Genomic DNA, 27,697 nt, shown 5'->3' on the forward strand with positions numbered 1-27,697 from the left:
CATGCTTATATCTCCTCATGCTTATGAGGAGGTACCCCATGTCCCAGGTCAGAGAAACCCCAGTAAGAGGATAGGTGCTGGAGTGGCAGCTGTGCAGCCCTTAAGTGGCTGTAAGGAGGTACCCCATGACCCAGGGCAAAGGGGAAGCCCCAGAAAGATGGTAGGAGGGGTGAATTCACATTTAGAATCAAATCCCATTCCCTCTAGAGATGCTCAGAGGGCTCAGACAAACCTTGTGTGCACCAGGACCCAGGGACCCTACAGAGACAGAGCTATGTTGAGCATCTCCTGTGGAGGTACGGGTCAGCAGTGGACTGCCACAGAGACAGGGACTCTGGGTGAAGCAGATTTGGGTATGGCATAAACCCTCTTGGAGGAGGTCACCATTAACCCCAGCATAGAGCTGCCAGAACTTACACAAGACTGGGAAATAAATTCTTGGAGGGCACAAACAGAACCTTGTGTGCACCAGGACCCAGGAGAAAGGAGCAGCGACCCCACAAGAGACTGACCCAGACTTGCCTGGAAGTGTCCAGGATTCTCCAGGAGAGGCGTGGGTCGGTTGTGGCCTGCTGCAAGGTTGGGGGCAGTGGGTGTAGCAGTACATGCATGGGATCTTTTGAAGGCGGTCCCATTAACTTCATTACCTCCACCACAGTTTGGCCCCAGGTAAACAGCAGGGAGGGAACACAGCTCCACCCATCAACAGAAAATTGGATTACAGATTTACTGAATATGGCCCCATCCATGAGAACAAGACCCAGTTTCACCCTCATTCAGTCTCTCTCATCAGGAAGCTTCCATAAGCCTCTTATCCTTCTCTATGAGAGGGCAGACAGAATAAAACCACAATCACAGAAAACTAACCAATCTGATCACATGGACCGCAGCCTTGTCTAACTCAGTGAAACTATGAGCCATGCCATGTAGGGTCATCCAAGACAGATGGGTCATGGTGGAGAGATCTGACAAAGTGTGGTCCACTCCACTGGAGAAGGGAATGGAAAACCACTTCAGTTTTCTTGCCTTGAGAACCCCAGGAACGGTATGAAAAGGCAAAAAGATAGGACACTGCAAGATGAACTCCCCAGGTCAGTAGATGCCCAAATGCTACTGGAAATCAGTGAAGAAATAACTCCAGAAAGAATGAAGAGACAGAGTCAAAGCAAAAACAACACCCAGTTGTGGATGTGACTGGTGATGGAAGTAAAGTCCAATGCTGTAAAGAGCAATATTGCATAGGAACCTGGAATGTTAGGTCCATGAATCAAGGCAAATTGGAAGTGGTCAAACAGGAGATGGCAAGAGTGAACATCGACGTTTTAGGAATCAGTGAACTGATTCCTAAATGGACTGGAATGGGTGAATTTAACTCAGATGACCATTATATCAATGACTGTGAGCAAGAATCCCTTAGAAGAAATGGAATAGCCATCATAGTCAAGAAAAGAGTCTGAAATACAGTTCTTGGATGCAATCTCAAAAACGACAGAATGACATCTGTTCATTTCCAAGGCAAACCATTCAATATCATAGTAATCCAAGTCTATGCCCTAACCAGTAATACTGAAGAAGCTGAAGTTGAATGGTTTTATGAAGACCTACAAGACCTTCTAGAACTAACACCCCCAAAAAGATGTCATTTTCATTATAAGGGACTGGAATGCAAAAGTAGGAAGTCAAGAAACACCTGGGGTAACAGGCAAATTTGGACTGGAGTATGGAATGAAGCAGGGCAAAGGCTGATGGAGTTTTGCCAAGAGAGGGCACTCGTCATAGCAAATACCCTCTTCCAACAACACAAGAGAACTCTACACATGGACATCACCAGATGGTCAACAATGAAATTAGATTGATTATGTTCTTTTCAGCCAAAGATGAAGAAGTTCTATACAGTAAGCAAAATCAGGAGTGGAAACCGACTGTGGCTCAGATCATGAACTCCTTATTGCCAAATTCAGACTTAAATTGAAGAAAGTAGGGAAAACCTCTAGACCATTCAGGTATGATCTAAATCAAATCCCTTGTGATTATGCTGTGGAAGTGAGAAATAGATTTAAGGGACTAGTCTGATAGACAGGGTGCCTGATGAACTATGGATGGAGGTTTGTGACATTGTACAGGAGACAGGGATCAAGACCATCCTTAAGAAAAAAAAAAAAATCCAAAAAGCAAAATGGTTCTCTGAGGAGGCCTTACAAATAGCTGTGAAAAGAAAAGAAGCAAAAAGCAAAGGAGAAAAGGAAGATAAACCCATTTGAATGCAGAGTTCTAAGGAATAGCAAGGAGAGATAAGAAAGACTTCCTTAGTGATCAGTGCAAAGAAATAGAGGAAAACAATAGAATGGAAAGACTAGAGATCTCTTCAAGAAAATTAGAGATACCAAGGGAACATTTCATGCCAAGATGGGCTCGACAAAGGACAGAAATGGTATGGACCTAACAGAAGCAGAAGATATTAAGAAGAGGTGGCAAGAATACACAGAAGATACATGCAGAAAAGATCTTCAGGACCCAGATAATCACGATGGTGTGATCACTCACTGGTGCCAGACATCCTGGAATATGAAGTCAAGTGGGCCTTAGAAAGCATCACTATGAACAAAGCTAGTGGAGGTGATGGAATTCCAGTTGAGCTATTTCAAATCCTAAAAGATGATGCTGTGAAAGTGCTGCACTCAATATGCCAGCACATTTGGAAAACTCAGCAGTGGCCACAGGACTGGAAAAGGTCAGTTTTCATTTCAATCCCCAAAAAAGGCAATGCCAAAGAATGCTCAAACTACCACACAATTGCACTCATCTCACACTCTAGTAAAATAATGCTCAAAATTCTCCAAGCCAGGCTTTAACAGTAGGTGAACCATGAACTAGATGTTCAAGATGGTTCCAGAAAATGCCAAGGAAACAGAATTCAAGTTGCCAACATCCTCTGGATCATCAAAAAAGCAAGAGAGTTCCAGAAAAACATCTATTTCTGCTTTATTGACTATGCCAAAGCCTTTGACTGTGTGGATCACAATAAACTGTGGGAAATTCTGAAAGAAATAGGAATATCACTCCACCTTACTTGCCTCGAGAAAGCAGAAACAGATGTTTTCCTGGAACTCTCTTGCTTTTTCCATGATCCAGCGGATGTTGGCAATTTGATCTCTGGTTCCTCTGCCTTTTCTAAAACCAGCTGGAACATCAGGGAGTTTATGGTTCTCATACTGTTGAAGCCTGGCTTGGAGAATTTTGAGCATTACTTGACTAGCATGTGAGATGAATGCAATTGTTCAGTAGTTTGAGCATTCTTTGGCATTGCCTTTCTTTGGGATTGGAATGAAAACTGACCTTTTCCAGTCCTGTGGCCACTGCTGAGTTTTCCAAATGTGCTGGCATATTGAGTGCAGCACTTTCACAGCATCATCTTTCAGGATTTGAAATAGCTCAACTGGAATTCCATCACCTCCACTAGCTTTGTTCATAGTGATGCTTTCTAAGGCCCACTTGACTTCACATTCCAAGATGTCTGGCTCTAGATGAGTGATCACACCATCGTGATTATCCGGATCGTGAAGATCTTTTTTGTACAGTTCTTCTGTGTATTCTTGCCACCTCTTCTTAATATCTTCTGCTTCTGTTAGGTCCATACCATTTCTGTCCTTTGTCGAGCCCATCTTGGCATGAAATGTTCCCTTGGTATCTCTAATTTTCTTGAAGAGATCTCTAGTCTTTCCCATTCTGCTCTTTTCCTCTATTTGGAAGAAACACAAGCTGGAATCAAGATTGCTGGGAGAAATATCAATAACCTCAGATATGCAGATGACACCACCCTTATGGCAGAAAGTGAAGAGAAACTAAAAAGCCTCTTGATGAAAGTGAAAGAGGAGAGTGAAAAAGTTGGCTTAAAGCTCAACATTCAGAAAACGAAGATCTTGGCATCCGGTCCCATCACTTCATGGGAAATAGTTGGGGAAGCAGTGGAAACAGTGTCAGACTTTATTTTTTTGGGCTCCAAAATCACTGCAGATGGTGACTGCAGCCATGAAATTAAAAGATGCTTACTCCTTGCAAGAAAAGTTATGGCCAATCTAGACAGAATATTCAAAAGCAGAGACATTACTTTGCCGACTAAGGTCCTTCTAGTCAAGGCTATGGTTTTTCCAGTGGTCAGGTATGGATGTGAGAGTTGGACTGTGAAGAAGGCTGGGCACCGAAGAATTGATGCTTTTGAAGTGCGGTGTTGGAGAAGACTCTTGAGAGTCCCTTGGACTGCAAGGAGATCCAACCAGTCCATTCTGACGGAGATCAACCCTGGGATTTCTTTGGAAGGAATGATGCTAAAGCTGAAACTCCAGCACTTTGGCCACCTCATGTGAAGAGTTGACTCATTGGAAAAGACTCTGATGCTGGGAGGGATTGGGGGCAGGAGGAGAAGGGGACGACAGAGGCTGAGATGGCTGGATGGCATCACAGACTCGATGGACGTGAGTCTGAGTGAACTCCTGGAGTTGGTGATGGACAGGGAGGCCTGGCGTGCTGCTATTCATGGGGTCTCAAAGAGTAGGACACGACTGAGCGACTAAATTGAACTGAACATAGTTAAATACTGATGCCCTTGCACAGAACGTTAACTATATCTTGGAAGGAATAAAAAGTGTAAAAATAATAGCAAGTGAGAGGTCTTGTGACTGCAGCCCCTTTGACACAGAATTAGAAATAAAGTGACATCAGCAAGTTGGAGGGTTAAGAGGGTCCCAATACTTGTATCCCACATAAAGTCTACAAAAACAATAAATGCACAATTAGGAACCATTGAAAAATATTTAGAAGTAAAATTTAAATTCTCTTCGTTGGAAATTCAGTGTATTCTTTAAGATAATTTTCTCTGTGGTACACAAATTTACATATATTTACATATGTTTCATTTTATGTCCAAAGAAGAATGTCATGCTTATTTTTTGTAATTTTTGCAACTTGTTATTTACTTAGTAATGTGACATGGACAGTATTCAACAATATTGTCCATAATCCATCTGTTTTCTCTCATGCTGTACAACTATGTTGCAAGTTAGTTAGTGTGTTCATAAACTGATAGCAATTTAAGTGCTAGTGGGAATTCAGTATATAATTATGAACCCAACTATCAATGCAGGAAACATAAAAGATGTGGGTTTGGAAAATCCCCTGGAGGAGGGCATGGCAAGCCACTGCAGTATTCTTGTCTAGAGAATCCATGGACAAAAGAGCCTGGCAGGTTACAGTCCATGGGGTGGCAGGAAGTCAGACACGACCTAAGTGACTTAGCATGCATGAACACATGCAAGTCTTTCTGAATGACAGATAACCAAGATGTAGAGTTGCAGTGTTAAACAGTACATTTAAATTTTATTTTCAAAGGGTATCTCCACATTATACATACAGAAATATAGTTCTCCCATATTATTTGTTCTGAAAATTATTTTTGGAAAATAGTTTGCTTTAAACAAATTTTAAATTATGAAAATATGATAACACATTTATAGAAGACTTGGAAAATGCAGTTACATATAGTTCCCTGTATATTACAATTTTTAGGTAGATAAGATTTTTAGTTAGAATTTCAATATCAAACTCTCAGAAATTAATAGAATGCATCTATAGAGAAGTAGAAGAATATAGTAGACCTGAAAAGCATCATGAATCAATTTAACATATTAAGATTTATGCATTTTTTACATAACCTTAGGACACAAATTCTACTCAAGTTCCTATAGACTATAAACTAGGAGATACTGAAACATATCCAGAGACATAAGTGACTTAATTTCCATTTCCCAAAGCACCAGTGACCTTTGTCCCTTTTTATATGTCATTGGCCATTTCACTTCTGTGACTTTCTTATTCATCTTCATCTATTTTCATATTGGACTATTTGACTTTTTGGGGGGGATTTGGAGTAATTCTCACTGTACAATAATGACAAACCCTTTTTTTGTTACAAGTGTTGCAGGATAGATTTGTGGAAAATTATTTAGAGCTATATATGTGATTTAATAATATTATCTACTATGGTACCATAGTAATTCTATCTTTTTAAAACATGGTAATTATGTTGAGAGGCAGTATGGAAAATTCTATGGTACATTTTTCCTATCATTCCCTAAGCATCAATTTACTTTTAAATAATTTGAATAAATTATGCCTTAGACTGATGAGTGTTTGTTATATGACTTAAATGGTCCTCTTGGTCAATAAGACCCATTTCCTCACCTGGACCACCTTGATTATAAACTGCTTTCCTATGTGCAGTTTACAAAAGTGACTTCAGATTGCTGTCATTTGATTTACCAATTTTCCATAAACTTTATGTCATTTTTGTATTCTGTCCATTGTTATCTGATGTTATCTGATTACGTCAGTCAGAGGTGTCTGTGCACACCATGTGAAACACTGTTATAACATATTCAATGATTTTTTAGTAAAACTTCTGATTTAAAATAATAAATTTCAATATTTACGCATTTACTTTTATATAATTTTCACCAGCTGTCATCTTGGTACAACATTTTTCTAAATCTTAAACCATTAAAACATTCCTTGTAAACAAATTTTGAAAGGAGGTGCTGAACTGTGAAAAGCCATTTTGTCACAGGAAGATAGGAGCCTTTTCATAACTCCTTCCTGTTGGAATAAGCTGGAAGAATTCCACCTATGGGGCATTTCTGCTTTGGGACCCAAATACAGCTATTCCCTTTTCCTCTTCATTCCTGTTTCAGCAAATTTTCGGCAACGGAACAGAAAACATCTTGTGATGACAAATACAGCAGCTGCCACACAGGCCAGCAGGAACCCGATCACGTCCAGAGAGTGGTACTGGAACCAGGTGAGATTGTGGGCGGCAGGTCGCAGGTACTTGGCTCCTTTGTGGCGCATGACAAATTCGATCCAGAAGACTGCTCGGTCAAGGGGCTTTATAGGCTGATCACGTTGAATGGTTGATAACCACATAGCATTCCGTTTATACCTGAAGGAAAATCAAAGAGACATCAATTTATAGAATGAACTAGAAAAGTTAAATATGTGAAATTTCCATGCAAAGAGAGGAAATGAGTGCCACATAGAGTGGAAGAACAATTGATTGTTTTTCTAAGAGATAATTATAGAGATCTAAGCTCATCAGCTGGGAGAAGGAAATGGCAACCCACTCCAGTATTGTTGGTGGAAAATTTCATGGACAGAGAATCCTGGCAGGCTACAGTCCATGGGGTCGCAAAGACTTGGATATGACTAAGCAACTGAACACACATACAGGAGCTTATGGGCTAGAATTTGTTGAAGGCATAGGATTTCAAGCTATGAAGAAAAAAGACAAGAGAGAAGCATCTGTAGCTTGAGAATGGAATAAGTTAAATTGTCAAGTTGAAAAGAAAAGAAATACATGACTTGAGCTATCCAGTAAGGAATTGTTAAGAGATCTGGCAGAGAAGCTTTGAAACACTATCATAATCCAGAGATAGGAGGTAAATACATTGTGAGCTTCAGAGACATGGCTAGACAGCACTGGCCAGGAGGTGGTGTTGACTTTGTATTAGTGAAGCAGTGGTTAAAGTGTGGAAGTGAATTGCCTTTGTTTGAATTCTGATTCTGACACTTACCTTGCTGCCTGCTTTTTAAACTCCCGTTCTCAGTTTTTCATTGTTAAATGCAATGAATAACAATAGTATCCTATCTGACTTTTTGGAGGAATAATATATTGATCCTTAGATTTATTATATACAGTATACTCAGTAAATTTTTCCTAATATTATTGTTTTCCCTGCTAGTTATTTTAGAATACAGAGTGTGCCAAACATTTCACCTTCAGGTTTTTGAGTTTTATTTGTTTTTACTGTTGAAATGATGATGGACTAACAGACAAGGAAGGAGGAATAAAGCGATATGATGCATGAACTTTAAATAACAGTGTGGTAACAATGGAGGTAACTTCTCTCCCTGTTCTGTAAAAAACTCAGGGGGAGCATTGGGTATTTGAGAAGAGGGTAGTAGTTCAGAAATACTTTTAATAGAGTAGGGAAAGTTTATAATGAAGAAGTTACTTAATATGTATAATGGACTTAGTACAATGTGTGCCATTTCATAAATAGTCAATATATATCAAGCAGTACATTATCTTTGTTTGTTGATGCTAGCTTTACATTATTAAAAATTAAAAAAATACACAAAGATACTACACAGAGTTACTTTTACATAAGACTGCCTACTGAAACATATATTTCTTTTAAAAAGAAAGAAAACATTCTTCTTATGGCAATCATTTAGTGTAATATTTGTGCTAAAATTAAAATTAAATAACACTGTTTTTAAAGCACAAATGACCATTGTCCTATTATTACCAATATAGTCTCAAAATGTTTTTTTCCAAAGTCATCATAAAACAATAGGGGGAAAATACATGCATCATATTTGTGATATTAGTAGTAATAATATTATTCAAGTTAAACCATGAAACAATTTGAAAACAAAATGTTTCTAGTTTCAGAAAATTTGGTTTTTACATAGGAATATCCCAACATGTCTTTTCAAAGTCAATTACTTTTTGATTTTACAGTTCTTCAAAACAAGACAAAAATAACCTAAAGAAGAACTAAGAATGTACCTACATTTGGGCTTCACAGGTGGCACTGGTGGTAAAAAATAAATAGTCTCAAAATAGTTGTAATTAGAGAGTTAATTAGATAGTTCTAGATGTTTATCTTTCATCTTTTATGGAAAAAATATTAGCACAGAAAATTTGAAAAGTGCTCAATGTAATGAGAATTTGAGATGGATCATGTCATGGTGATTTACTAAAATTAGACCATTTTAGAAGAGTCTAATGGAGAAGGCAATGGCACTGCACTTCAGTACTCTTGCCTGGAGGATCCCATGGGTGGAGGAGTCTGGTGGACTGCAGTCCATGGGGTTGCGAAGAGTAGGACATGACTGAACGACTTCACTTTTACTTTCATGCGTTGGAGAAGGAAATGGCAACCCACTCCAGTGTTCTTGCCTGGAGAATCCCAGGGACGGGGGAGCCTGGTGGGCTGACGTCTATGGGGTCGCACAGAGTCAGGCACTGAAGCGACAGCAGCAGCAGCAGCAGCAGAAGAGTCTAACACATTTGAGGAATTTATATGCTGAAGGAAGGTCGTAAGTATGCAGATGAGTGCTTGAAGAGTTCATAGTTTCCTACTTTTACTTTGTTCTCAGTGCTTCCTCTTAATGTTTGTTACCACTGAGGGATTCTTCTCATTCTAATGAGGAGCTCTTTCAAAATTTCTCCACCATCCTTAAGCCTCTGACAAATCTTTCCTCTAAAGCCACTGAAAACACATAATGTGACCCAATAGGTTACTAATGACTATTTTCAAAGCATTGAGCAAATCTTACTCCTCATTGTTTTTACTGAAGACTCCTTGCTGCCTCTTGTGTCTTCCTATGAGAATGCCTCTAGAAATAATATGTGGTAAAAAATATATGTTTATATATATATATATACTCACGAAGGATTGTTAATGACTTGCTTCAGTGCATTGAGAAAATCTGTTTTTGACATTGTTTCCAAGTCCAATCTGACAGCTGCTCCCTTGGCCTTCACTCGGTTGATGTTATCAGGTTGCTCAGCAAACAAAGGAAGGCCCACCATAGGGACCCCGTGGTAGATGGCCTCATAAATGCCGTTGGTTCCACCATGAGTTATAAAGGCCTTGGTTTTTGGATGACCTAGGATTGTGTGAATTTCAGTAAAATTATTAATTAAAAGTCTTAAAAATGAGATAAGGGCATTAGAAGACACTGAAAGAAAGCAATGCTTTTCTTTCTTTCTTTCTCTCTCTTTTTTTTTTTTTTTAATATAACCCTTGATTACACATAGGAAACTGCATTTAAATTGCTTTCGGAACTCAGTGCAAGAATCCACTAAGTCTGCTGGAGAGGTAAGTGAAGACTTCATGAAAGAAGTACTTTACCTTTTGAATATATAAATGAATTCAAGATCGGCAGGTGAATAGCTTGAAAGAATAGTCTGCGTAAAATAAAGCGGATGAACAAAAATACCAGAGGAGGGCATGTCAGAAATATATTCTCTTAAAGAAACAGTAAAGTCATTCAGTCCGATAGAAAGGGTGACAAGGCCACAGGAAGGGTAATGGGAGTTGTTCTGGAGCCAGAGGAAGGAAAAGCTACATTACCATAAAATGTGTAATTGCCTCAAGGAAATGATTGCAGAATTTTTCCTACAGAAAATGAAGGGTCATTGGTAATAAAAGAGGAGCCGGTATTTTTCAGTGGAACTTTTTTTTTTTTGTTTTTTTAGTGGAACTTAAAATATCTCTATGGGGGGGAAAAGATAGAGAATTCAAAGACAGAACAACAGTCCATGAAGTTATTTAAAAGTTCATGGTTAGAAATGATTACAGCTAAAATAAGACACTTTGATTCTAACTATAAGGGACATCACTATGTTTAATAAAGTGACAGTTGCTATATTTTCTATTTTCACCTAGAGCTGGAAATAAAAATAAAGGAGTAAAGTTTTCTTTTTTAGTGTTTCAATAGTAAATGCTCAGTAAGTTTGTTTCCTGTTGAAGTATGATCACTCTGCTCAGCTGTTACCCATGCTTTCAATTGCTCTACCACGTCTCACCAAGAAGGTCATTCTGGGGGACCCACTTATACAGCCGAGTATTGGGTCCTAAGGTGTCTGGTTTCTTGCCATCGTATCTCCATAGAACCTGTTAAAGTAAAGAAAATATTCCATAAGTTGAACTTCAAGTTTATAGGGATAGAATTCTAAAGAGATTGAAGACATCTAGTTAAATGTCTTCCATATGACACTTTGTCATATTCCATATGACATTCAGCTGAAGCTGAAACTCCAATACTTTGGCCACCTGATGTAAATAACTAATTTTTTAGAAAAGACCCTGATGCTGGGAAAGATTGAAGGGAGGAGGAGAAGGGAACGACAGAGGATGAGATTGTTGGACGGCATCACCAACTCAATGGACTTGAGTTTGAGTAGCCTCTGGGAGTTGGTGATAGACAGGGAAGCCTGGTGTGCTGCAGTCCATGGGGTCGCAAACAGTCAGACATGACTGAGTGACTGAGCTGAACTGAGCTGAACTGATGGCAGTTAAGGAAACAAGGACATGAGCTCTTAAGTAATAATATCTACTAATACACTGCCATCAATAGGAAGACCCACATTTTATGAACTTATTCAACCAGGTGTGGTATGCACTAATGACACCTTACACATGATGCCATAGAGAAATGAGATCTTGAATAGCAAATTTATATATTTAAGAAATTGCTATGTGGTATCCATTCTATTAAAAAAAGTAGCAAGTTATTAATAACATACATTTATTTTGCTTTATGTCATACACTAGCTCTTATTTTTAAATTTAATTGTCTCTTACTGATTCCTTTTGGATTCACAGTAGGGACTTTACTTATATACACTTACTCATATAGCTTAAGTTATTTTTACTAGAGTTTTATATCTTTTGGTTTACAAAAAAGAATACATTCAATCAGCCACTTATGACAATTAATATCTCTGCCTATTTAGTAATTTATTAATAGCAAGTTAATTAATGCTGTTTAGGAAGATAGCTTCTTGTAGATTACAAATTGTTAAACACTACTTCCAAGAAAAGTGTCTATTAGCAATTTTTGACACGAATCCAGTGTATTACCACTTTTCTAGGTTAGGAAATTCTTTAACTTTAGAAAAGAAGAGTCTGTTAGCAATTTGTAAAACTATTTTTTTTCTATACTCAGAGGTTTTTATTTTTATTTTAAAATATAAATTTATTTATTTTAATTGGAGGTTAATTACTTTACAATACTGTATTGGTTTTGCCATACATCAACATGAATCTACAAAACAGCTGTTGGTAAAGTTCAAAAACTGTGGTGCTAAATTAGTACCAATCAATCTTCATAAACTGGATTATAATTTTTAGTTGTTTAACTTCTATTTGCTATCTGAACGTAAAGTAGGTTTCCAGCGAAAAATTAGCATGTGTGGTAAGGAGAATACTACAATATCAGATAGTAAACTAAAAAAGTAGTTCACAAACATCCAAAGACCCTTGGTGTATTTTATACATTAGAAAATAAGTTACTACTCTATTTTATGGAAAAGGAGGCAGCTGATCCTTTTCCATGCCAGTCTTTCTCATGCTTGACTCCTTCTTACAGCCTCTTTTCTTTCTTCAATTCAGAATAGCAATAGAAGCAGAGTCCATTAAGGACCAGACTTTACAATGCACCGGGTTCACCCAAAGGGCAGGACCCCGCCTTCACCCTTTCTCTTTGCTCTTCCTGCCTCAGACTTTGGCAGGACCCAGTCAACCAAGGTGGCTGATGTTTCTCTTTCTTTGAATCACTCTGGCTATATGGATATCTGGCAGCAGCTTGGGGTTCCCTGACCATCCTTTCTCTGTGTAGCAACCAGAAAAGGACACTGAAGAAGGCTGTTTCAACATTTAGGAGAAGGAAAGGGGTTGGGATTTCCTGGCAGGTAGAAATTGCATGGCACATTTCAGATTTTTGTCAATATTGCTTAACATTATTGTATTATTGGGCTTCCCTGGTGGCTCAGATGGTAAAGAGTCTGCCTGCAGTGCTGGAGACCTGGGTTTGATCTCTGGGTTGAGAAGATCCCCTCAAGAAGGAAATGGCAACCCATTCCATTATTCTTGCCTGGAAAATCCCATGGACAGAGGAGTCTGGCTACAGTCCACAGATTTGCAAAGAGTCGGTATTATGCCTACTGTTAAAATTTAACCTCTGAGAACACCTGTATATATATATTGTGTCCTCAGGAGCCCTTCAAGGTAAAGGAGTAAACTACATAACAGAATCTGAGATTTCTTTTCCCGCCTACAACACTATTATAATACCAAAATTTATACTGCTGCTGCTGCTGCTGTTGCTAAGTCACTTCAGTCGAGTCTGACTCTGTGTGACCCCAGAGACGGCAGCCATCAGGGTCCCCCGTCCCTGGGATTCTCTTAAATATATCTCTTCTTGATTACAATGTTAGTCCAAAGCTACTGTCAATCAAAAACACTCTATACCACTCTAGCATCTGCCATGTATATTTTGTGTTTTTTTTTTAAATAAATATTTCAGATAAGTTGGAGCTATCCTAGTAGTTTACCTTTCTTGCAAAAATTTTCTGTAATTAGACTTTTTATAGAGTTTAACAGACTCATTAGTTGCTGCTGTCATTCAGTCGCTAAGCTGTGTCCAATGCTTCGAGACCCCATGGACTGTAGCCCACCGGGCTCCTTTGTCCATGGGGTTTTCTAGGCAAGCCACTGGAGTGGCTTGCCATTTCCTTATCCAAGCGATCTTCTCAACCCAAGGATCAAGCCTGAGTCTCCTGCATTGACAGGCATACTCTTTTACTGAGCCACCAGAGAAGCCCAACTTGTTAAATAGTTGTCCATTATTAAGTTACTGTTGTGTACCTTTTGTGGAATCTCGGCAAGAGCTGATGCAATCATATTGGCTCTTTCTTCTGTCATGTTAGTGACCATTGATCCCAAAGTAAACACCACAATACCATTTTCTCCAGAGCTCTGCACAAACTCTTCTATTTCCTGTGAAAAAAACATTTGCTCCATCACAAAAGAGCAACAGCATAGCAAACATTAACTGAAGGGTGGCTACAAACACTATAGATAGGAATTAATAGTGACTTTTAAAAAAAATGGCAAAATATCCATAAGATAAAATTTACCATCTTCATCATTTCTAAGTGTATAGTTCAGTAGTGTTAAGTATATTTGTCTTGTGGAACCAATCTCTAGACATTTTTCATCTCAAAACTAGATGTCTATGTCCATTAAGAAGCACCATTTCTTCTTTGCCCAGCCCCTGGAGACCTTCATTCTACTCTACATTTCTACAAACTTGAGAGTCTAGCAATCTCATAAAAACTGAATTGTACAGTATTTGTATCTTTGTGATGGATTATTTCACTTAGCCTAAGGTTCATCCATGTTTTGCCTTGTTTCATATTTCCTTTTAAAGGCTGAGTTATATTTCATTGTTTGCAGACACCACATTTTTTTTTTTTTTTTGGCTTTATCTGTCGATGGATGCTTGGGTTTCTTGAACCTCTTGGCTCTTGTGAATAGTGCTTTCATGAACATGGTGTGTAAATATCTCATCCTAATTTCATAACTAATTTCAACTTTTCATATATATCCCCAGAAGGAGAATTGTTGACCTATTGAGAGTCCCTTGGACTGTAAGGAGATCCAACCAGTCCATTCTGAAGGAGATCAACCCTGGGATTTCTTTGGAAAGAATCATGCTAAAGCTGAAACTCCAGTACTTTGGCCACCTCATGCAAAGAGTTGACTCATTGGGAAAGACTTTGATGCTGGGAGGGATTGGGGGCAGGAGAAGAAGGGGACGACAGAGGATGAGATGGCTGGATGGCATCACGGACTCTATGGATGTGAGTCTGAGTAAACTCGGAGTTGGTGAGGGACAGGGAGGCCTGGCATGCTGCGATTCACGGGGTCACAAAGAGTCAGACATGACTGAGTGACTGAACTGAAGTGAACTGAACTGAACTGAACTGATGGTAATTCTATTTTTTATTTTTTGAGGACTCTCCATAGGGTTTTCATTAATAGCTCTCTTTTAAACAGATGTTATCCCTGAGAACCTTGGGAAGGAGATATGTAATATGAGGTTAATTTCTTCTAATATGTGTATTTGTGTAAAGTGTATGTGTGTAAAAGCAAGAAAAAGACTATAGTGAGGAGATACTATTAAACAATGCTACACTCAGATTCTTCATCAGTAATGTCATTGATTACTAACATAGATTATTGGAAAAATTTGCTTCCCTTGTGGCTCAGTTGGCAAAGAATTCACTTGCAATGTGGGAGACCTGTGTTTGATCCCTCGGTTGGGTAGGTCCCCTGAAGAAGGGAACGGCAACCCACTCCAGTATTCTGGCCTGGAGAATTGCATGGACTGTACAGTCCACAGGGTCACAGAGAAAGAACTGGACACAACTGAGCAACTTTCAGTTTCACTTTTTGCTTCATCTTAATTATTTATTATTATAATCCTACTAAATCATTTATTTATTCCATACATTCTGGTGAGTTATTTTAGTTTCATCATTTGTATTTTATTTTCCTATTAGTACTAAGAAAAAGATGATTCTAATGACTTTCTCATTCTTTCAGCTCTGTAATCCTTATACCTTACCTTAAACTTTGCCAATATTTCCCAGACTCTCTCTCTAAATTACTAATCACTGACAATGAGGAGTCTGGTATTGCTGTTTGTATGTTGTAAGAAAGAGTCCTATGAGTCCTATATGTAGAACCCAGAGAAAAATCTGTGTATTTATATATTTGAGTGATCATATTGCTGAGTTTGTTTCAGTTCAGTTCAGTTGCTCAGTCGTGTCTGGCTCTTTGCGACCCCAGGAACCACAGCATGCCAGGTCTCCCTGTCCATCACCAATTCCTGGAGTCCACCCAGACTCATGTCCATTGAGTCGGTGATGCCATCGAACTATCTCATCCTCTGTTGTCCCCTTCTCCTCCTGCCCTCAATCTTTCCCAACATCAGGGTCTTTTCAAATGAGTCAGCTTTTCGCATCAGGTGGCCAAAGTATTGAAGTTTCAGCTTCAAATTCAGTCTTTCCAATGAATATTCAGGACTAATCTCCTTTAGGATGGACTGGTTGAATCTCCTTGCAATCCAAGGAACTCTTAAGACTCTTCTCCAACACCACAGTTCAAAAGCATCAATTCTTCAGCGCTCATCTCTCTTTATAGTCCAACTCTCACAACCATACATGACCACTGGAAAAACCATAGCCTTGACTAGATGGACCTTTGTTGGCAAAGCAATGTCTCTGCTTTTCAATATGCTGTCTAGGTTGGTCATAACCTTCCTTCCAAAGAGTAAGCGTTTTTTAACTTCGTGGCTGCAATCACCATCTGCAGTGATTTTGGAGCCCCCCAAAATAAAATCTGACAGTTTCCACTGTTTCCCTATCTATTTCCCATGAAGTGATGGGACCAGATACCATGATCTTAGTTTTCTGAATGTTGAGCTTTAAGCCAACTTTTTCACTCTCCTCTTTCACTTTCATCAAGAGGCTCTTTAGTTCTTCACTTCTGCCATAAGGGTGGTGTCATCTACATATCTGAGGTTATTGATATTTCTCCTGGCAATCTTGATTCCAGCTTGTGCTTCTTCCAGCCCAGTGTTTCTCATGATGTACTCTGCATAGAAGTTAAATAAGCAGGGTGACCATATACAGCCTTGACATACTACTTTTCCTATTTGGAACCAGTCTGTTTTTCCATGTCCAGTTCAAACTGTTGCTTCCTGACCTGCTTACAGGTTTCTCAAGAGGCAGGTCAGGTGGTCTGGTATTCCCATCTCTTTCAGAATTTTCCACAGTTTATTGTGATTCACACAGTTAAGGGTTTTGGCATAGTCAATGAAGCAGAAATAGAGGGTTTTCTGGAACTCTCTTGCTTTTTCCATGATCCAGAGGATATTGGCAATTTGATCTCTGGTTCCTCTGCCTTTTCTAAAACCAGCTTGAACATCTGGAAGTTCACGGTTCACGTATTGCTGAAGCCTGGCTTGGAGAATTTTGAGCATTATTTTACTAGCATGTGAGATGAGTGCAATTGTGTGGTAGTTTGAGCATTCTTTGGCATTGCCTTTCTTTGGGGTTGGAATGAAACCTGACCTTTGCCAGTCCTGTGGCCACTGCTGAGTTTTCCAAATGTGCTGGCATATTGAGTGCAGCACTTTCACAGCATCATCTTTTAGGATTTGAAATAGCTCAACTGGAATTCCATCGCCTCCGCTAGCTTTGTTCATAGTGATGCTTTCTAAGGCCCGCTTGATTTCACATTCCAGGATGTCTGGCTCTAGGTGAGTGATCATACCATCATGATTATCTTGGTCTTGAAGACCTTTTTTGTACAGTTCTTTTGTGTATTCTTGCCACCTCTTCTTAATATCTTCTGCTTCTGTTAGGTCCATACCATTTCTGTACTTTATTGAGTTTGTTTGCACTTTCTTAATGTCACAGTAGGAGGTACTATGCGTAACTGCTGTGAATGTGTAGTTCACATCAAACTAAATAAAGCTACTGGTGAAGCTGTCTTTGCTGGAATTCTTTTAGAGTTATTCTATTGAGTAACCCCAGATCCTCATCAGTTCAAAGTAATTTTGTCACTAATATGCTAGAATAAATCCACATTCCTCAATGTACTCTCCTAAAAAAATTGTATGCTTGGAATTATATCAGAATTATTTTGTCTTGTAGTGCTTTATACTTTCCAATATAAATTTTTTATCTTCTATATTAGAATAATTCCATGTTCCTCACTGTACTCTATTACAAAAAAAAATGCAGAGAAGCAGGTTTCCTGAGTAGCTAGTGAAAATGATGTACGTCTCTTTTAAACTTCTTTCCTTTTTTTTGTTTTCAATTTATTATTTTTCTCTTCTGGAGAATAATGACTCAACCATTCCATCATAAAATGTATATTTTTTGACCCTACTTATGATCACAAAACATTTTTTAACCTATTTTTAACAGAGAAAAAAAATGGAATCTTTTTTCAAACTTTAACCTTGCAGATTACATTGTGTAGAAAATTCTTTAAAGATGTAATTTCACCCTGATGATATCAGTCTCAATATGAAGGTAAGTGACCTTTCCTATGACTAACATGGTGTGTGCATACTCAGTTGCATCAGTTATGTCCTAGTCTTTGCGACCCTGTAGGACTGTAACTTACTAGTCTCCTCTGTCCATGGGATTCTCCAGGCAAGAATACTGGAGTGGGTTGCCATGCCTTCCTGCAGGGAATCTTCCTGACCCAGGGATTGAACACACATCTTTGGCTCCTGCATTACAGGTGGATTCTTTACCACTGAGCCATCAGGAATGACTGACTCACATGGTACATCCAGGTCATAGGTATATTTCCAGTGACCTTTAGCAGTATTTAAAGTTACGTGTCTTCAGTATTTTGTCTCATTGTCTTATTACTCAAAGCTGATTTTTCTCTGCTCTGGAAGATTCATCTCTACCATATTGTAATACAGCCTTTCTTTAAAAATTAAACACTGATGTGGACTGATTATTCTCCTTCTCTGACATCTTTATGAAAATAACACAAGCTTATGGCAAAAGCATGCAGAATACAAAAAGTTATAAAAATGAAATAAGGTATACTACTGAGTAAGGATATCCTTAGTTTAAAATTCATACACTTTTTTAAAAGAATAAAATATATTTGACATAAAGCATTATGTAACTTAAGGCATATAATGTATTGATTTGATACATTTATATATTGTAATAGATTTGACATTTTAATGATGTGTGCATCTCCATAATGTCACACAATTATATTTTCTTATTCTGTGATTGTAATAACTAAGATCTAGTCTCAGAATGATTGATGATTGATGATTATAATATTGTTGTCTACATTCATTGGTCTGTATCTTATATCTCTAGCACTTATTTACTCTGAGATGCAAGTTTGTACCCTTAAAAGCATCTCTTTATTTCTCCCAGCCCTCAGCCCCTGGTAACCACTACCATATCACTCTCTTTTATTAAAAGTCTGACCTTTTTTAGTTTCCTCAAACAAGGGATGGGTGTGTGTGCTTAGTCACTCAGTTGTGTCTGACTCTTCGCAACCCCACAGACTGTAGCCTGCCAGGCTCTGCTGCCCATGGGAATTCTCCAGGCAAGAATACTGGAGTGGGTTTCCATGCCCTCCTCATACAAGGGATATCATACAGTCTTTGTCTTTTCAAAAAGATAAACAAAAATGACAAACTTTAGCTAGAGTAACAAAAGAAGACTCATAAATGAAGTTAGAAATGAGAGAGAAGACATTAAACTGATATCACAAAAATACATAGGGTCATAAGTTACTGCTGTGTAGAATTATATACCAACAAATTACGTACCACAAAGAATAGATAAAGTCCTAGAAATACATAATAAGTCAAGACAGAATCAGGAAGAATTAGAAAATCTGAATAATTATAATGAGTAAAGATATTGAACCAGTAATCAAAAATCTCCCAACACAGAAAACACCAGGACTAGAAGTCTCCACTGACAAATTCTATAAAATATTAATATTTTCTGTTGCTGTTGTTGAGTCACTAAGTTGTGTCTGACTCTTTGCAACTCCATGGCCAGTAGCATGCCAGGCTCCATGGGGTTTTCCAGTCAAGAATACTGGAATGGATTGCCATTTTCTTCTCCAGGGGATCTTCCCAGATCAGGGATTGAAACTGTGTCCCCTACATTGGCAGGCAAATTCTTTACCACTGAGCCAACAGGGAAACCAAATTATACATTCTTTTTTTCCTCCCTATTTGTGTATGTATTGTAAATTCTCAATGATCTTAGTTTAACTTAGAATAAAATTTATTTCCTGGTCCATAGGTCCTGGTCCATAGAAATATGTGAATTTCAGAATTTGGAGGAAAGAATTCTGAAAACTTTGGAGGAATTTGACGCTGGTGACAAAGTCTAAAAAAAAAAAATCTAAAATATTCCTTCAAGGTCAGGGAACTGCATCCACCGTGACACACAAGGAAATGGTCATCACTGCATTGTTGTCCAAGCTCTTTAACTTGGAGATCCCCATGTCCACACTGACTTCTGAGCCTGTTCTCAGGTGTTCTTTGGAGGCTGCAAGCAGTTATATCAACAAGGGGAAAGACTATATGACCAAAAATGCCCCCTACCCAAGGGGTTCTCTCCTAAGATAATTTTCCCAGGCTTTAGAAATGGCTTCTAAATTGCAAGGTTCTTTCTTATTTTGGGTTCCAGGAACCCTAGGTATCCACTGGTTGGAACTCAAAGATTCTTAAACTCCCCTGGGGTAGGGACATTTAACATGCATATGTGTGATTTTTTTTTTCTTCTACCGAAGTATAAACATTATAAGAATCAAAATAATATTAAAGGGAGATTTTCATCTCTGTACATCAAAGAACTGTAAGTACCATTAGTTCAAATATGGTTGATGAAAATTGTATGAAACTTATCATGAAGTCTTTGATTAGAAAAGACAGTAAGTTAATATCATTTTTGCTTTTTCAACCTGAATCTCTTTAGTTCTCCCACCTGATTCACTTGTCATCTTTTAGGAGTTTCACAGTTACATTTCAGAGACTGCTTAAACAGTATGGACCTCATATTGTAAACAATGTTATGACTCTCTGAAGAGAATACGAATTTCTCCTCCAAATATGTCTATGTAAATTTGTAATATAGTTTAAAAAGCCAAAGAAAGGAAAGTAGTAATTCTGAGAGTATGAAGCTCCATAGAGACTAAAGTGGGATCTCTGTCAGTCCCTCAGACATATCCCCTCATAGCATGAAGCTCATGCTCAGTACTTACTCCAAGGGCTGAGAATCATTGCTTCAAAAACTTTTCCTAAAAAATTAAACAGGAGAGAAGGAACATTTCTAAACTCATTCTACAAGGCCAATATTGCACCTTGATATCAAATACACAAGAACATTATAAGTAAAGAAAACTATATGCCAATATCCATGGTAAATATATATGCAAAAATTCTCATCCAAATATCAGGAAACCAAATTCAACAACACATTAAAATAATTATATACCATGACCAAGTAGAATTTATCCATAGGATGCAAAGATGGTTCAACATCCAAATCAATAGATGTAATACATAGCATTAATAAAATAAAAGGTAAAATAACTTGATTATCTCAAGAGATGGAGAATAACATTTGACAAGATAACATCCTTTCCTGATAAAACCTCCTATATGTTGGGTGTAGAAGGAACATACTTCAACATAATAAAGACCATATATGATAAACCCAAAGCTAACATGATCAACAATGAAAATTTGAAAACTTTTTCTCTAAGATCAGGAACAAGACATGGATGGCCTCTCACACTCATTCAACATAGTATTAGAAGTCCTAGCTAGAGAAATGAGGCAAGACAAAAAAATAAAAGGTATCCAAATCAGAAAGGAAGAAGTAAAATTGTCACTCTTTTTTTTTTTTGGATGACATAATTTTTTTGTACAGATAATCCCAGAGGTTCAACCAAAAACCTGAACTAATCTACAAATTCAGTAAAGTTATAGTATAAAAAATCAACATAGAGAAATTAGTTGCATTTTTCTATACTAATAATGAAACATCTAAAAAGTTATGCTATTTACTATATGATCAAAGATAATAAAATAACTAGAAATAAACTTAACCAATGAAGTGAAAACTCTGCACAATTATAAGACTTTGTTGGAAGAAATAGCAGAAAAAAACAAATAAATGGAAAAACACAATGTTTTCATGGATCATAAGAGATAATACTGTTGAAATATCCACGCTACTCAATGCCAGCCAGAGCATCACTCCTACCAATTTAAAATTCTACTACAAAGCTATAATATTTAAGACAATATGATATTGGCCTAAAGATAGACAAATAGAACAGTGAAAGAGAATGCAAGGTCCAGAATTAAAACTGCATTTATAGTCAATATTTGACAAGGAAGACAAGAATACCTAATTGGGAAATGTTAGTCTATTCTTTGTCTTCTGAGAAAACTAAGCACATGCAAAAAAGTGAAAGGAAATCCCTTTTGTACACATTTCACAAAAATGAATCAAAGACTTCACATAAGATTGACAGCATAGTAGTCTTTAAAAAAAAAGTGGAGACAAGCTTCCTTAATATTGGCTTTGAAAATGATGTTTTTGAATCATCAAAATCATGATAGAAGAAAAAATCAACATAGGACCATATCAAACTTGAAAGCTTCTTCACAGCAAAAGAGGCAATCACCAAATGAAAATACAAGCTACAGAATGGGAGAAAAGTTTTTCAAATCACACACTCAGTGAGGAATTGATATCAAAACTATTGATGCATTTTGCCAAAAGTCAATTCTTTAAAAAGTAATGAAAATTTCTGAGAACCTAATAATTAATAAAAAAGTTATTGTCTGAAGGAATAGTTTTTCTATATAATGAAATCTTCACAGTAATTGGCTTGGATTCAAATCTTGTTTTACAACTTAATAACAACAGCTACATTTACTGATTATTATCATTATCCTACTGTTCATCTTTCCTTGTCATTCTCCCTTTCCTTCCAACCTCCCTTCGTACTAACACTATCATGTTCCTGAAATGAGAATGGTGAAATCTTTCAAAATACATGGTTAGGTAGTGAAGAACTGTCACTAATCTTATTTCACCCTTTGGACACTATGAAAATTACCATAGATAACTCAAACAATTTGCAATCCAAAGAGTTTTCCCTTTGAAAAAGATACCAGTTTAATTTTTCCACCAATAATGAGTAGACAAAAGGATCTTTTAAGAGATCACAAAATAGTTTGCTGAAGATTATTTGCTTCCTATTTAAGTTTTAACTAAATTTAAAATGAATCGTTTTAATTTATAACATTATATTCTTGCTTTCCTTCATTAGAAATAGAGCCCTATGAACTGAAGAAATTTTATAATTGGACAGTTTTCAGATTCAAGTGGCACAAATTGTTTGGTCTTTATCATAATCTGCAGAATTTATGATTCCTATATAGGCAGTGTGCATTTTCACTGTGTTCATTCTGTCAGGACGCTATGATGTTGAGACCTACACTCCTTAAGAGAGTTTTGCTGAGGTTTTTGTATAAGGTCAAGGTAAGCAGAAAACACTTGGCCTAATAGATGAAGTTATTCCTTTTATGCTGTAAGCTATAAAACCCTGGGATTTCAAATGAGGACTGGTTTAAAAGCTGATGTGAAGGCAAGGAAATGTTGTATTTGGCTGAAAAAATTGTTAGGGCATACATTTATGTTGTCGAAAAATAATTTTCATTTTGTCTAGAGCACAGGTGAACAGAGTCAATCCTCAGAAAATAATTCTACCTTTTCATCTTGCTCATTTAATTGCTGAAACCTTAAGAAATTCTTAACATTAAAATTTTAAATTGTTATTAAATTATATTTTATTAAATTACTTTTATTAACTTAATTTTTTCTAATAAAAAAACTTTAAAAATTTATTTTAAAATCACTTCATGGGATATCTGCTTTCTAGGATTTTGCTGGAGAGCATGATCTTGATGTGTTAGGAAACCAGTCTTGATTCAATTAGTAATTAAATCCAGGTGGCTGGCACACATTGGGCTATTGATAGTATGTAATAGCAGATGGGGAAACAGTGTCAGATTTTATTTTGGGGGGCTCCAAAATCACTGCAGATGGTGACTGCAGCCATGAAATTAAAAGACACTTACTCCTTGGAAGAAAAGTTATGACCAACGTAGATAGCATATTCAAAAGCAGAGACATGACTTTGCCGACTAAGGTCCGTCTAGTCAAGGCTATGGTTTTTCCTGTGGTCATGTATGGATGTGAGAGTTGGACTGTGAAGAAGGCTGAGAACCAAAGAATTGATGCTTTTGAAGTGTGGTGTTGGAGAAGACTCTTGAGAGTCCCTTGGACTGCAAGGAGATCCAACCAGTCCATTCTGAAGGAGATCAGCCCTGAGATTTCTTTGGAAGGAATGATGCTAAAGCTGAAACTCCAGTACTTTGGCCACCTCATGCACAGTGTTGACTCATTGGAAAAGACTCTGATGCTGGGAGGGATTGGGGGCAGGAGGAGAAGGGGACGACAGAGGATGAGATGGCTGGTTGGCATCACTGACTCGATGGAGTGAATCTGAGTGAACTCTGGGAGATGGTGATGGACAGGGAGGCCTGGCATGCTGCGATTCATGGGGTTGCGAAGAGTCAGACACAACTGAACGACTGAACTGAACTGAGCTGAATAGCAGCAAAATAACAATACTTAATATTTCTTCTAGACCACTGAGTTTGTGTCAGGGATATTTTGGATGTTTCATATGTACAGTTTTTCTTCCCCACAGGAACAATATGAGGTTGGTACTATTATCATGACTTAGTGTGGTCATATCGTTACTGTCCTTGTTTCCTTTATTTCATAGCAACTTGCTAAATGGTGTCCCTTTCTACTCTTCCTCCTTTACAATCCAACCCAGTGACTATATCTTATGTAGATTTATTTTTTTTAATGTGATCAAATCTTTCCCTTGACCCTTTTAAAGTTCTACTGAACACCTTTACTAGATGCTTCAAACTCCTCATAATTATCTGTCTCCAACTTACCTCTTCAGCATCATCTGACTCAGCTTCTTCCTTTTTTGATGGAACTTGGACTTCTTGGCTACTATTATTACTACTCAACCTGCTTTCCTTTTGTATCCACTTCTGCCCTCAGTTCATTTCAGTTCAGTTCAGTCGCTCAGTCGTGTCTGACTCTTTGCGACCCCATGAACTGCAGCATGCCAGGCCTCCCTGTCCATCACCAACTCCCAGAGTTCACTCAGATTCATGTCCATCGAGTCAGTGATGCCATCCAGCCATCTCATCCTCTGTTGTCCCCTTTTCCTCCTGCCCCCAATCCCTCCCAGCATCAGAGTCTTTTCCAATGAGTCAACACTGTGCATGAGGTGGCCAAAGTACTGGAGTTTCAGCTTTAGCATCATTCCTTCCAAAGAAATCCCAGGACTGACCTCCTTCAGAATGGATTGGTTGGGTCTCCTTGCAGTCCAAGGGACTCTCAAGAGTCTTCTCCAACACCACAGTTCAAAAGCATCAATTCTTCGGTGCTATACCTTCAATTATTCCTGAATGTCCTTTGGATCTCACCTTAATTATTAAAGACTCAGAGATATTTCTGTGATTGCTGCTAGATGTTTCCTTATCATTGTGGTCTTTCCATATTGTAAAAATTAACACACAAGTTTTATTACTTGTTTGTATTCTGTCTTTCCAGGTAAAGTGTTAAGTGGCAGAAACTGGGTCTCTGCCATTTCTCTGCATATTATCACTTACTTCTGGAATATGCTAGTCACTTTATAATTATTTTTAATGAGTGTCTGATGCTTTATTATGCATTAAATGATGAAATCATAATTTAACTGACATATTCTCAAAATCTCCCAGATATTCCTCTTTTATTCTGTAATGTTAATGAAATTCAGATACTTGTATTGGTGTGGGATATGAGTTTCTAATTGGAAGTCACTTTAGTTTCCTATGTCACTTTCACTATATTAAACATTATAAATAAAGAATGCAAAATTATTCCTACTGAAAATGCAAAGTTAAAGAAGCACAACAGATAAGAGTAGGTGACCTTAGGCAGAGGTTTGGCAGGTTTGCAGTGGAGGCCTCCAATAAATTCAACATTTGGTAGTAGTGGGCAAGGATATTCAAAATCCCAGTAGGATCGAAAGAGCCAAAATTCAGCTTTCTCCATTGTCTCTAATAATGTAGTCGGTCTTCCTGGAAGGAAGAAAAAAAAAACAAGACTCAGATCAAATGAAAATATTGCCATATATATATATGTTATGTAAGTTTTGGAAAAGAGATTGGAATGATGTAGCCAAAGATGTTTGAATGTTTCTATTCTTTGATAAAGCCAATATATATGTATGTGTATAATATATATTAAACATAAAATATCTGAAAACTGAACTACATAAATAAAAAAAAATAATGCTACCTAGAAGCTTGTGTTACATATATGTGTGTAACTCTTCAATCTATGTGTCTTCATTTATTAAGACATTTTATGAGTTTTCTAGTGACTTTTTTCAAGTTAAAAAAGAAGTTTAGTAAGATGGATATAAAAATTCTTAGAGAAGTTCTAAGTGTTTCAATTTGTGGTTTATGACTTCCTGGAGTGTCCTGTACTAATAATGGACCATAAGATTATATCTTACCCTATCATTTAATGTTTCTATACTATTTATGAGATTGATGGAACATTTTATATTTTCTTTTCATCATTTTACTTATAATAGACAAATTTCTGTGACTTCATACAAACTTTTATTCCAAGGAAAGTTAGGACTTCTTGCCACCAACTAAAAACCTGACTTACCTAGTACTTCACTGTAAAACTGGTCCCACTTCTTCTCATTTAACATCTGGAAGTAAAAGTCAAAATAAAGTACATATATCATATTTTTGACCCTCTCCATGAATGTCATGTGATCACTTAATTCAGACAATATAACAGGCACATAGGATGGTGAGTATGGAAGTTTCCCACTCTTCCTTTCAATTGAATAACCGGGAGTGAAGCGGACACTGTACACTAATGGTACTTTAAGTATCTCAGCCAGCAGCTCTCCACAGGGTCCAACGGTATCTGCAAGGACAACATCAAACCTTGATTCATGTAGTTTTGTCATAAGTTTCTTGTTTGAAACAAGTTCTTTACAGATTGTTAGAGTAAGATCAGAATAGTCCTCAAATAAGCTTTGCAGTAACAAAGGAAATGTCCAAAATGAATTTGTCAGTTCTGTCCATTTCCTGACAAAATGCTTCAAAGCGTTCTCAAAATCATCTTTAGTTAAAGATACTGAGAAATTCTCAAATTTGATGGCAGATGGTTTGTTGAGATCAATAAAAATGGAAGCTGAAGATGTTAAAACGGTCACCTCATGACCCCTCATGGCAAGTTCATCCAGAATTATCTTCATATTCATCCAGTGACTATATTCCACTGGCCACACCAGCACCTTTCCACAACTCCCAGAGCTAAAGTAACAAGTCAGCTGTAGCAGCAGCAGAAGCGAGAGCCATTTCATAGACATCATGTTCATATGCAGTACTTCTTTAAAATAACTGTATCCTTTGGCCATTGCTCAGGCTTATAGCCGAAGAGAAATCAATCTGGAAGTTAAATTATAACTCCTACATTTCCAGTCAATACATGATATGAACAGTCAGCAGGTGCGGCAAGCAGTGAAAGGGCAAAGTGTAGAACACTTCCAGATAACAGTGTGTTTAATGTACTGTTTTGCCAGTGCTATCACTCATCTGAAAGTCAAGGATCTTGTACAAATTCACTATGTTATGTAAGAGATAAGACTAGTGTAAAAACAGTAGGAATGAGAGGCATTTTTATTTGCAGTCTCCTTGACACAGAATTTGAAATAAGGTGATATCTTCAAGATGGAGGTCTAGGAGGTCCCAACACTTGTATCCCTCACAAAAACAACAAAAGTAATGAATGAACAAGTACAAACCAATGTAAATTATTTGGGGAAAGTTCTGTTATAATGAAGGAGTAGAAACCCTGAAGAAGGCAAAGCGAAAACTGAAGATGTCCATGTAAAAAACATGGAAAATATTTTACATACATAACAACATCCTTCAATTCAGACCAGCTTGGCAGCATTAAGGATACCTCCAACAGGATCTTCCCCATGGAAAGAAAGAGAGCAGAATTCCAAAGAGCATCACCTCTGTAAGCATCTGCAGCCTTTGTTATTGAGGACTTCCACAGTCTTCACCGGCACTGATTCCATTTGACAGAACTGCCAAAAGTCCCTGCTGCTGTGTCTTTCCTGAGACTGGACATGTCACTGTGGTGAAACCTGAGCTTGAGGCCCCATCACTCCTGTACCTTGCTTTCCTTGGTTGAGATGTTACAGTGCCTTGCCATCTATGAGACTGAAGCTGCTGCTCTGTGTTCTGGCCCCAGGTTCTAAGTCAGTGCTTTTCTTGCCATAACTGGGGCCATTCT

At 37.6% G+C, this 27,697-nt stretch overlaps 1 protein-coding gene across 2 annotated transcripts; it reads right to left on the minus strand.

Moving 5' to 3' along the window:
• Positions 1–5,345: 5,345 nt before the first annotated feature.
• LOC138442585 (UDP-glucuronosyltransferase 2B31-like) lies at positions 5,346–26,962 on the minus strand. Of its 2 annotated transcripts, XM_069594248.1 has the most exons (7): positions 26,607–26,915; positions 26,045–26,090; positions 25,295–25,443; positions 13,494–13,625; positions 10,652–10,739; positions 9,510–9,729; positions 5,346–6,991 (listed from the first exon to the last, which is right to left on the minus strand). In XM_069594248.1, the coding sequence occupies exons 1-7, from the start codon at positions 26,808–26,810 to the stop codon at positions 6,712–6,714; spliced, it is 1,119 nt and encodes a 372-aa protein (XP_069450349.1). In that variant the 5' UTR covers positions 26,811–26,915; the 3' UTR covers positions 5,346–6,711. The 2 variants fall into 2 exon arrangements, with proteins under 2 accessions (XP_069450349.1, XP_069450348.1); XM_069594247.1 differs by having other exon boundaries at positions 26,045–26,962.
• Positions 26,963–27,697: the final 735 nt, after the last annotated feature.

This window comes from Ovis canadensis, chromosome 6, assembly GCF_042477335.2.
Source record: "Ovis canadensis isolate MfBH-ARS-UI-01 breed Bighorn chromosome 6, ARS-UI_OviCan_v2, whole genome shotgun sequence".
Classification (NCBI taxonomy): domain Eukaryota; kingdom Metazoa; phylum Chordata; class Mammalia; order Artiodactyla; family Bovidae; genus Ovis; species Ovis canadensis.